Genomic DNA, 12,368 nt, shown 5'->3' with positions numbered 1-12,368 from the left:
TAAACAAAAGAACCATATGAAAATACATCTGGCCTGCATAAAGCTTCACAACACAGAAAACAAAAATTCAATACCCTTTTTAGAGGATATGTGGTACACCTGGTTTTCTTGTACAGTGACGCTTCAAAACGTATTGCTAATAACCTTCAGTGGCAGATAACAATAAGAACATGAAGTTCTAAAATCAGATTTTTTCAAATTCAATGCCCATAGAATTAAGGAAGGATTCAGAGGGATTAAGAAGCATCCTGCTATTCAGCATTCTGGGACAGTCATCCAGTCTAGACAAGTAAAATTTACTTATGGCATAATATAGCAAAGTATATGCTTAAAGTTAAGCCTGGGAGTAGTCCCATTGATTTTAGTAAGATTACCCATGTGCTTAAAGCACACATTCAAGTGCTTTGCCCAAATAGGGCCTTAGCATTCAGACAAACTGATCTTTACTTAAATTCTGGAGGCAGTTATTGAACAGCAAGCCTCAACCGGAGACTAAAAATGAAAGATTATATACCTCAGTTTCCTTTGTGAAATTCTCTCTGATGCTTACTAAGATGTACCCCATATCAATCTGGAAAGGGAACTCGTATTTATGGAAACATTCTCCCAAGAGAGCAGTGTTGATCACAACTATTGTGAAGGACATGAGGCTGCTCCGTAATAATTTAACACCGTATGTTAAGTATTGTTATAAAGGTATTATTTATTGTTTGTTAGAAAGGTGTTTATTGAAAGAATATATGGAATTTAGAAAGAGGGTGATAGTTTCCTGGTCCTTTGGGCCCTGCTGCCTGAAACCAGTCTGGTGATCTCACCCAGTTCTTGCAGGGTGGAAGTTCAAAGAAATTGGCTCTTGTGTTGTCGTTTAAATATTTAGGTTGGTGGGTAGCAATCTGAAGCCATTGTACTTCCTGCCTAGGAACAAAGACACGGGACTTCCAGCTGGATAAAAGCAGCTTTCTAGGAAGGAGGCAGTTGCTTGGGAGGCAAGGTCTCTGCTAAGAGATGGCAAACGTCCAGGTAAATTAGACCTGTACATAGATTATTGTTTTAAAAACTTCTCTGTTTTGCTCCTATTAAGTTTAAAAAATCCTTTGATTTGAGAAGGCTGTCCAGGCATTGCGTTTATCACTGATCACAAGGTCCGAAGGAGAATGGTAGATGCCAAACCCAGCAATGTCTGCTGGGGCATACACAGTTGACCCAAGAATACTATAGGTCAGGATGCTGTCTAAGGGCATGTCTACACTGTAGTTAGACACCAGCGGCTGGCTGGTGCCAGCTGACTTGGGCTCACGGGGCTTGAGCTACACTGCAATGAAACAAACCTGCAGCCTGAGTCAGCAGGCCCAGGCCATCTGCAGAGTTTTATCTGCAGTGTAGACATACGCTAGAGTAGAACCAAAGGCAAAAATGCCAGTAGCTGTTGGAAGTACATTGAGACTTGAGAGGGGTCAGAGGTACAGCTAGTTCTGATAACGGTCATAATTGTAGTTTAAAGCAGGGTTTGTGGAAGCCCAGTTTTCGTTTTTATACTTCAATCACCACACCCAGGACAAAACACAGACAAAATTAGTAAAAACTAGTGTTTGAGAAAAGGTCATACAAAAGAGCCTCTCACCTATAAAGAGCTGCAACACCTATATTTTCTTGTTGGTCAGCCAAGTCTGTTAGATAACTTAAGATCTAGGCAGTTTCCTTCTCCCATCTTATATTCAAGAGCGCCAACAGTGAAAAGAAGATCAAGACTCAATATAGATATCTGCACTTGAAACACAGTTTGTTGCTGGTACTGTATTTCTCCCATCTACTATACAGAACCCTGCAGCAATATTCTATTATTCATAGTATTACTCAGAGCCAATGAACTTCTGAGAGTACCAGAGACAGAAGATATTGTTTTTAATCACTGTTCTCAAGATGAAGTATTTTCTTACAAAGTAAAGCCAATTGTCTTATTTCAGAGGTTGTTTTATAAGCAGAAATGCCAGTTCTAGTTTTCCTGAATATTTGGCAAGCAAGACATCAGGACTATGGAACTGCCAGTGTCAGCATCAGTCTATTTTTGTTTCATAAATTAAAACACTAGACACTCCACAAGTTTCAGATGTTTATTAAGCCCCAAACAAGCTACTTTCCAGCACATAATTAAAAGTGCAACGTGAGGCAAGCTTAAATAACATTTCCTGGATGATTAAGTGTATCAGTTGTGCGGACAGCTTCTGGAAGACCTTCATTCTGTGCAGCTTGTAAAGGGAGAAGAATTTGTTCTTTAGAAGTCAGGACGATCCTTCTTCAGTTTGCTGTAGTCCACATTGACCGAATAGAACTAAGAGAGCATGGGGAGAAGGGGAAAAAAAAAAAGAGGGTCTTGATCAGGACAAGATCCAAGTCTGTACACATGCTGGGGGAGATTATTTAACTGAAAACCGTTATTGCTATGTGCACCGTTTTTTATTTTGCACAGACTATTTTAGTCAAGTGCACAGATTGATTTTAGCACTAGAGCTGCATGTTTTTAAATCCACTTCTAGTTTATGTTCTGATGGTACATGCTTTTTGGCATATGCCACACGTTAAAGTGAGTCTGAAAAACAACAACAGTGCCAGGTTTAAGCCAGTCATTCTCGTTGCCCACCAAGAATCCACAGAACTTCCTTACTGTCCCCAGAATTAAATATTTGAACATTAATATACAGAATTTGGAGAGGAGATATCACATCATGAAATACCATATCCTATGTGCTATGTAAAGAAGCTAGAGAACTAATGGTTTGGACAGGATCACTTTGAAAAAACAGGGAAGTTAAGTTGTTAGTGTCCTTTCTTCTCCAGTCATCTTTTACTAAGTTACTATGCTAGTGCCATTACAGGTCCCCCACCTAGGCACCAAAGTGGCACAGAGTGCTGATTCAATACTATCTGAAAGTGATAGTTTAAGCCAGATTAGCCATGGAGAGAAGATTAGAAGCCTCCATGCACTCCAACAACAGTTATTCTCAGTGCCATCAAATTTGGATTCCTAATTCTATTGAGTAACACATTTAGAACAGTTGCCAATCCTTAATAAGCAAAGAAGCCCTCACAGATAGAAAAGGGTAAGACTGTGACAAAAAAAAAATCCCTCATACTATTGCAAGGACCAAGATAGAGGAAAAAACCAAGTGCAAGACTGAAAAGCTATATATGCAGTAGCCTTATTCATACATCAAAGTAGTGAGGATGTTGGTAACAGGGAAAAATGCGATGCACTAAGTACAGCACAACATAAACAGTAAAAGACCATGAAAGAACATGCATAAAATGGGCAAGGGAACATTTTAGAACAGTATTAGTAAAGGCTGCTTGGCTAACTAAATGGTCTTTGGGTTCAAAGGTTGCGGCTCAGATCACAATTTGTTTTAGGACTGGTCCAAATGCCACTGCAATATATAACAGATAGACAGGCGCAATGTAAGTGAAGACCTAGTCTCTCTTTCACCTTATATTAAGAGCTTAGAGAATGTGTAACAATGAAACATGTCAAATACTGAAGTACAGGTCAAATATTGTCTCTTAATAAGGCATATTTTAGCATCCAACGTTGAATTAGACATTGTTAAGCTTATGTTGTTGTGACTAAATAAGCATGCAGGGACTTCATGACAGCAGGAGTGGCAGTAACTATTACAGCTCAGGTATGTAACCATATCCATTCTAACACCATGTTATAAGTCAACTTCTAAACTGGGAGGTAAAAGTTTTCCAGGCCTCGTCTTTACCCAAAAGCAAGTTTTTGGGAGACATTTGAATAATTCAGCTTTTAGGAGTACAAAAAATGACAAATTACAACAAATAAGTCACAAGCATTTAGCACCCCTCCAGCCAGAATATCTGGGAATATCAAAGAATTGACAAGGAAATAGGCCTCACTAAGGAAAGTGCCTTTGAGCATTCCAGGGAAGAGATTTGCATATTTAAAATCCTTCGACAAAAAATGATTACAAGTACCATATTATGCTCTGGATTTCTCACAAGAATCCTGCCCCACCAAGCTGATCTGTGCAGGCAAGCCTGTGCAGAGGTTACTGACTTCAGTTGTATGGATTATGCCCATACAGATCAGCTTGGAGGATCAGGACTTCAGCGTGCACCTAAAACACAGGCTCACTCTATGTACCACATATAGATCGTAGCTTGAACCCTGTGACTGAACTTAAATTTTAAACCCATACTTAGTCACTTTTGGTCAGAGACCAAACCTGGGAAGTTTTAGCAAGTTCTAAGCAACTAAAATGAGGGGGGGAGGGGTAAAGATTGCATAAAACACTCTCTCTCACTATAAAATTTCCATTTTACTCCCACTACCATCCTGAGATTCTGCATCTTAAGTTCACAAAAAAGTTGCTTTCCTTTAACATATCTTCCCAGAGATCTGTTTTAAACTTTTTATTGTGTTTAGCAGAATTATATGCCATCAGTCGTATCCGTCATTTCCAACATTTGCTACTATTTGAGTTTCCACAACACATGAAGAATTGTTTTAGTGACACTGCCAGAAAAAAATGCAAACGATACACAGAACCAAATATGGGAAAGCTTGAGATTTCTGTTTCTTGTGCCAGTACAGACTGGGAACACTACAGCAGTTAAACTGTTATTTTGAAGAGGAGCAGCCTAAACCACATTTTTAGAATCAAATGAAAGCAGCATATTCATCTTATCTAGGACAGTTTCTATGAACGTGACTGGTCAGGGGTGCTGGAACAATTTGTATAGTGGGGATGCCAAGAGCCATTGAACCAAACTGTAAATCCTGTATATTATGGAAACCACTTCAGGTCAGGGGCACCCCCAGTTCCAGCACCTAGTGCAAAGTTAGGTTTTTCCTTGACTTTTCTCCAGAAGTGTTTAAAAAAAAAAAAAAAAAAGTTATAACATGTATGCCCATTTGCCTTAGTCAGAAGAAAATATCAGGATTTGGAGGTTTTTCCTTTTAGTAATCCTAATACTGAAGACACTTATCTTTGGTAAACTTGATTTTTTTCTAGTACCAGTGTTGGTTAACATCCCTTTAGAAGTTAAATGGTCTGTGAATCTGCTACAAGTAAGTGTTTAAACTTTTTATATTGAAAAAGGCAGTATATTGCACTTATTGTTTTCAAAACACTTTACAAACTTTAATCATCATAACACTTGTGATATCTGTATTATAAACAGTTTATAACTAAGGCAGGTTATTTTAACATACAAGTTAACTTTGGTATGGTACACAATATCAGAGGAGGTTGGAACTAAAAAAAAAGTGTTTGGATAGCAATGGAGACACTTTTTTTGGAGTCTGTCACAAAACAGCATATGTAAAAAAGACCTAGAATCTCACATGTGTTGTTTGTCTCAACTAAGTGCCCCCTTTTGGGAGTCTTGCAACGGATATCCATTTACAATGCCTGTATTCCTGAAATTAAGGAAGAACTAAGAAGTGAGAAATGCAGCTAAAGCAATATTATACCTACAATAGTCTACTTTAATTTGCATAAAATATGAAGGTCTCTGGTTTAGCAGATTTTTAGAATGTTGTAGTGAGATTTCCGATCAAAGGATGGAACCTACAGTATATTACTAAATCATAAAAAATAGACCATAGCTGTCCAAGTGAAGTACACAGATCCTTTTTTTTGTTTGTTTGTTTATTCACAATCTTCATGGGCTGTAAATACCCTTGCTCTCTGTAAGTTAGCAGGGTTCTACTACACATATTTGATCATCCTGATAAATAACTTTTTATGCAAAAAATAAAAATTGCTTGATTCCAAAACTGATTTTAGCGTGACATCTCGTGTGTAGTTTACAGTCCCAAGCTTTTGCCCTCCTCCCTCCAATATCTATTTAACACTGACTACTGAGTAGTATATTCGTCCTTTTTGTTCTGTATCAATTACTTGAAAACAAATATTTATTTTCAGCACTACTTTCTTCATTCAATACTTTGCCCTGAGTAATGAGACTTTTCCCACCTCCTTAGCCACTCCCCCTCCAAACAGAGGTAATACAAATCTAAGCAGACAGTCTCATTTTAATAGTCAAATCTAATCTGGCCTCCCATATCAACTCATCACCCTACTGCCAGTTCCCAACCCCAACTAGGGCTGGAAACTGATGGAAGTGGAGACATACTGAGTACTCCCTGCTCCACTTTTCACTGATATCTGACAGAACTGACTCTCCAAAAATAGCCAGGCCACAGGTAACATACATCTGTGGATTACCCAATTCCTTAATAGCTAAAAGCTTTTCTGTCTCTTACCTTGTACTGATCAGTGGGACTCATTTTATTCCAAGGTTCAGGATTATTCTTTTTGTCCCAACTACAAAGAGAAATACAGTAAGACAGCAAAAGATATAAGTCACACGGTTTATAACAATTGGTATTTAATTACTTAAAGAACACAAATGGTCAGCTCTCCCGACAACTTTCCACATAACAAGTCACCACTACTGTAGGCAGTCTCTAAAATTTGCTTCATAAGTATGGAATCAGAATCTCCTCAATCAGAAATGCGATCCTTCCAAGTCAATTCTGAAGCACACTGAAGCTCAGCTAGAAACATGGGCCTCTAGGGGTGCCAAACATTTCATAAACACCAAAGTTTGCTTTAAATACTATGTAAACTTCAGTGCTTACCTGACATCAGGGTTGAACAGTGCCAGGCGCAAAAGGTACAAGCCTGCACCAGAACCTCCAATTCCAATAAAGAAGAAAAGAGGGATCAACTAGAATGATAGATTTGGAAATAAATGAGAGATTAGAACATACACATAATGCCACTTACAAAATACTAGAAACCAAATTCTGGATCACCCCACTGCCTAGTCACCACCTAACCAGTTCTGAGCCACAAAACTACCTAAGAGTACGTCCTTCAAGTGCCTTGGCATGAAGGAGGAAGAGCAGGTGGGGAACAGCTATGTGCCACTGCCAAGTGCCCCCCAACACCCAGAAGAGAGAAGGCAGAAATTAACCCTCAACTCTCGAGGATAAGTCACACTGCGCCTGCCATAGCCGCCCTGGTTCGCAAGAGCCAAGAAAACAGATTTAAAAAGTGACGTGGCTACCACAGCTGTGGACGGAAAGGCCCCTCTCGCCTGGGGCCCTCAACTAATCCCACTCTAGGCCTACGGGCACGTGCCGGGCCTCCTCTGCGGAACTGGAGCGACGGCAGCATCCGCCGCCTCGCCGGACTCACAGGGGTCTCCGTCGGCGGAAGGGGCTGTCTGTCACGAGAAGGCGCTAGCGTTGGGCCGGCTGCCAACCCGCCGGGAGCCAGGGGAGCAGCTAGAACCAGAACCGGGGAAGGGCAGGAGAGCGCGTGAGGCTGGGGCCGCCCTCAAGCTTCGCGGTGGCGGAGCTCTCCCTGCAGAGCCCCGGCGGAGGGTTTAAGGCCGGGGCCAAGGGAAGCCCGAGGACGGCGGAGGATGGGATTCTCGCCCGCGCCGTCCCCTGCCGGGGGAGTCCCAACACCGCCCTCCCCTCCCCCCAAGCCGCCCGGCTCCGGGCTCGAGCCGCCTGCCCCCGAGACGCACGCTCGGGTGCTTCTTAGCCTGATTGATCATGAGGCGGAACATGGTGGCGGTTCGGAGAAGGGGGGGCGGGCCTCGCGCTCTGCCAGACGCCGACTCGGCCGCGGCCTCTCAGGGAAAGCTGCTCGTCGCCTCTCTCAACTCGCCTGCGCGGCTCGGGGTGAGGCCCAATGTCACTCCAGGACCCCGGCGTTGCAGGTGCCGCAGGACCTAAGCGCCCAGACGGGGCTGTCGCGGTGGCAGCCTGCGTTCACTTTGTCGCAGTAAGGCGGCCCTGTCCCCAGCCGCCGAACAAACACATCCGACTGAGACCCTGGAGTTAGCTACGCGGCGCTAACCCTTCTCCCCAGGACCTGCAGTCCCCCCACACAGAAAACAGGCACCTACTTAGACACCTATACAATGGAAGGGGGCGGGGGAGAGAAGAGGCAGCGAGTATCGCGCGCATGCGCCGGTGAAATGCTGCAACCGCGGTGGGCGGGGAAGTGGCTCCGCCTCTGCAGCGAGGGCGCGGGAGCAGGCATCAAAATCGAGTCGCGAGCCTGACTTTAAAAATAGCCCCGCAGGCGGCAGCTGCTGGCTCATGCCCCGGCCTGGCTTCTGCCCTTGCCGCTCCCTACTCTGTCGGTCCTGTCACTGCACGTGTATAGATTTAGCATCGCCAGCCCCAAACATTAGAACAGCCCGAGAGTCCCTCTACGCCTCACCCCAAATCAAGGGCTTAGCTTTACAAACCAGGAGATTGACTTAGAGTCTAAGGCCATGTCTATACAGACTGCCCAGCTGCAGCTTAAGTGGTGAAGAGGCTCTAGGCCCAGGGGAGGGGAGCTCTCCTGTCTGCACAAAAACCCACGTCTGGTGAAGGGCTCCCACCAACATAGCGCTGTGCACGCACACGAGTGCTTAGATCAGTATAACTTACCTTACGGGGTAATATGTATTCACACATAAACATATGTTTTTGCCAACATAGGCTGTAGTGAAGGTGTATAGCCGTAGTAGTTTGTGACAGGGATGGTGTTTTCATTCTGTGTTTATTTTGTGTACAGCACCTTGCACAATAGGGTCTGGTGCATGATGGGCTCCTGGGTGCTGCATGCAGTAATACTACAAATCAACCAAGTGTTGTTTCTTTTTTATTTGCTTTTGAGGTTTTGAACCTTTAGTGTATGATTGCTTCATAATTTTAAAGCTGTTCTCTCCAACCATGAAGACTAGAAATTGGAGGGGGAAAGCTCAAATTTTCATGATTCTAGCACAGGGGGCTTTCAGGAAAAAAGCACTAAAAATCAAGAGACAAAATCATGCTGTAAGAAAATTACAGGCTGTGATTTTGTTGTGAAAACTAAAAAATTTTTAACACACTGCAACTTTTTGTAGTTGCTGCAAATTTTGAGTGGCATTCAGACCCCATTCACCAGGTTGCAGCATCACTCACTCATATTTGACCAGGCCACCCATTTGTTACGCTTGCCTTCTGTGCTGCTGTCCTGCTTTGGAAAGTAGACTGCATATCTTGGATTAAAGACTTTATCTCTAATGCTTCTTGTGGGACTACCCAGGGAGGGTTGCCAGAAAACAGGTTTAGGGGAACCCTCCTTAAACTCTCAGAATAGCATTGGCTTAGTGACATGCTGATGTCTGATCACCCCAAACGGCAAATTTGACAAACTGTGGCCACAGCTTTTGAACCAGAAAATCCAAACTTTCTTACAGCCTCGGTTTTAAGAGCTAGCAACACTGCTTTGCACACAAGTCATCCCACTGAAGTCAATGCATAAAATTAGGCATGCATGTTTGTATGTGCTGGATTAGGACCTTAGATTGTAAATTTTCTTTGTAGGAAATCTCTTTATTTTTATGTGAAGCACCAGGCACATCTGTGGAGCTATTTAGCATACAGTGTAGGGCTTTATTTCTCCACCTTCATATATTCATTTTTTCCTTTCCTCTGCCTCCTATTCTTTGCTTCTAATCTGCTTTTTTCTCTGAAACTGCCCATGAGAAAGATATTATTACCAAGAAAGGCTTTAGTGAAAAAATACATCTTGCAATTTGGTCAGGATTGAGTTTAGTCATCTCATTAGGCAAATCATCCACAAAGGGGGTCACACAATTAATGCTCAATGGGACTAGTTATGCACTTAAAGTGAAGCACGTGCTTACGTGTTATGCTGAATTGGCTCAACTATGGCATATTTATTGCCTTAATACACAGAGCCATAATAGCTAGGTTATGACAGCGTCACCTGTCACCTTAGTATCTGAGCAATTTACACAAAATGTAAACCAAAAAAAAACCTTCCTTGCAGCATTGCTAACAAGAATAAGCTTAAAGGTAGTGTTGGGAGATGGATATGTGTACAACATGCAAATGAAAGCTGTTTCTGTATACTACACAAAACCGGCTCGAGCCTCTACCCAGTAACCTGGGACAATTATACACCACTCCTAGAAATAATACTTCTGCTTTTGCAAGCAAAGAGACAGAGTGTAGAAAAGAGACGTTTAATAAAAAGAGGAAAAGTAACCCGGCATTAACTTGGGAAAACACTGCAAGCAGGATTTACACGCATAAAACCATGAACAAAACACCCACCCCAGAGTACGCGGGGCAGTTTCCTTTTGCTTCTGGTTCCAGCAACAAGAAGTTCCTTTAATGTGCCCCTCCCTTCACAACACTCCACCCACTCATAGGTGTTGTTCTTAGCCAGGGCCAACCCAGACGAGTCTAGAGGTGCAGCTGCAGAGTTTACCTCCCACCCTGGTTGAGGGGAGGTGGAAAGAAGGCCCTGCTAGCTGCCCCCTCTTCCCTTGCTGACCCCTCCACCAGCTGCCCTGCTGGCTGCTCCTTGCACTGCAGACCACTCTGCCAGTCCCTGCTAGCTGATCTGCTAGTGCTCTGCTGCACACAATTACCTTCTACTACCACCTACTTCTCCACTATCACCTCTGGGAGTTGATCTCTTGAGATTCCACCCAGTTTTCAGCAATGTTAGCTCTTAGTGGGTGAACCTCAGTGCTGAAGCCAGGCAGGAGCACTGTCCCACAATAGATGGGTTCAGCTCTGGTGAGCACTTAACAAAACAAATAACTCCTAATGGAATCTTAATTAATTCTATCAGGGAGGGGAGATTAAACCATACCTGGGGCTCTTAGGCAAAGCCCATACTTCCACACAGGAATACCTGTCCCAATCCCTACCAACTATCACAGTCCTCTGGCATCCAAGCCCCTTGCTTAGCCAGTTTGGTACAAATGATAGTGACCTTTCAATCAGAACAGGCTAAGCACAGTTCTGCTGCCCTTTGCTCATACAATAAGGGGAACAACATTTTGTTACCCCTGCATTTAACACTAAAGTGATTTGTAACCCAACACCAGCCAAAAGGGATCATTTGAGCAAAGCAATCCCATCACGTTGAGCACCTAAGTAGGGTGGGTGTGCACATGCAAATACCAGCTTGGCAGGGGGGAGTCCATTCAGACCCTGCTTACATCGAGTGTATGTATTTATTTATTGTAGTGGTACTGTTATTTGAAGTATAGTTTCCTATTATGCAAGTGTCTAGCATAAATATGAAGTATAGTCTTATTTGAAGTATAGTTTCCTGTTATGCAAGTGTATAGTATGAATCCATTCCACTACAGAGAGTAAATGCCTCAAAAGGCTAAATTAATTCAGTGAAATGTACAGCAATATCTACCCAATCTGAATTTCTGTCTTTTTAGAGTTAAGGATCTTTGTAGTCATGCCTGCCAAATCCACTTAATACTTAAGTTAGGCTAGCCCCTTCTTTTAATCTGAGTCAAATTGATGTTGTGTAGGTTGATATAATTTAAATAACTAAATCCATAAATCTACACAATGGTTTTGGCAAGTTTTGAGATGAAATGTCCATTAGTAATCTAAGGCTTGATTTGCCGTGGTATTTAACACTTCTGAAAATCAGACCTACAGCTTTATTTTCCCTTACTATTCTCCTATACACATAAACCTCCATGTCTTCTCTTGTCTGTTTCTCAGTTCTTCTTCCTCCATTGCTAGCATTTCTCTTTTATGCCCAGGCCCATCTGATCCTTCACTTACCTTTCTCATTTCCTGAAACATTTTTTCTCCTCTCTTGCCTTCCTGTTTCTTTCTTTCAAGCCTCCCCACCCCCACACGAGTCACATAACTATAGATTTCTACCATGTTTAACATCTGTCATAGTGTATTTTAAGTGTTATTTTCTGTTAAAAAGGTGAATTTGCAGGTACTAAAACAATCACCTATCTGATCTCTTGAAGAATCACACTCCACACACATTTGATAGGGTCAGTGAATTTTTTTCTACAAAAACATAATTCCAACCACTTTCAAAGCTAGAGATTTAAGGCAATCAACATGTTCTTTAACAGGAAGGAATTAAGATATTAGTCATGGAGGAGTTCTGGTTGTTCCTAGAACAATGAAATGCATTTATTCATCATGTATTAGCTTTACATAATCTTGGACATGTCTGTATTAATCAGAGTGATGCATAAACTGAGGAGTCTCTGTAGGATACAGCAGGCTGGGCTGTACAGTAGAAAGGCAAAAACTGAAAAAATATTTTTAGGTGAGAAAATATAGAGAACATTAGATGGAAGCCAAAATCATTTCAAAGCTTTGGAAAAATCCACAGATGCAGAGTCTAAAAGTCATGCTACAAATACACAAATTATATTGTAACTGTTCTTCCAAAGACTGTTTAAAAGATAGATACATCTGTATTTGAAAAAAAATAATTTAATTTCTTAATTTTCTTGTCTTTCAAAGAATGTTG

The 12,368-nt window shown here is 42.1% G+C and overlaps 1 protein-coding gene across 1 annotated transcript; it reads right to left on the bottom strand.

Moving 5' to 3' along the window:
* Positions 1 to 2,097: 2,097 nt before the first annotated feature.
* NDUFA4 (NDUFA4 mitochondrial complex associated) lies at positions 2,098 to 7,907 on the bottom strand. Its single transcript, XM_067562130.1, has 4 exons — positions 7,564 to 7,907; positions 6,665 to 6,753; positions 6,287 to 6,347; positions 2,098 to 2,329 (listed from the first exon to the last, which is right to left on the bottom strand). The coding sequence occupies exons 1-4, from the start codon at positions 7,603 to 7,605 to the stop codon at positions 2,273 to 2,275; spliced, it is 249 nt and encodes an 82-aa protein (XP_067418231.1). The 5' UTR covers positions 7,606 to 7,907; the 3' UTR covers positions 2,098 to 2,272.
* Between the last annotated feature and the right edge of the window lie 4,461 nt (positions 7,908 to 12,368).

The sequence above is a fragment of the Emydura macquarii genome, unplaced genomic scaffold (genome assembly GCF_026122565.2).
Source record: "Emydura macquarii macquarii isolate MOO-44397 ecotype Brisbane River unplaced genomic scaffold, CSIRO-AGI_Emac_v2 contig_2422, whole genome shotgun sequence".
Taxonomy (NCBI): Eukaryota; Metazoa; Chordata; order Testudines; family Chelidae; genus Emydura; species Emydura macquarii.
Note: the sequence above shows the minus strand (reverse complement) of the source record. Positions and strands in the feature narration are given on the sequence as shown.

What these genes read in the sequence shown, in the direction of transcription:
- NDUFA4 (XM_067562130.1), bottom strand. Translation starts at nt 7,605, where the DNA reads ATGTTCCGCCTCATGATCAATCAGGCTAAGAAGCACCCGAGC. An exon ending in AGGCTAAGAAGCACCCGAGC is followed by an intron (nt 6,754 to 7,563) that starts GTGCGTCTCGGG and finishes CTATCATTCTAG; the next exon opens with TTGATCCCTCTTTTCTTCTT. An exon ending in CTGTTCAACCCTGATGTCAG is followed by an intron (nt 6,348 to 6,664) that starts GTAAGCACTGAA and finishes TTCTCTTTGTAG; the next exon opens with TTGGGACAAAAAGAATAATC.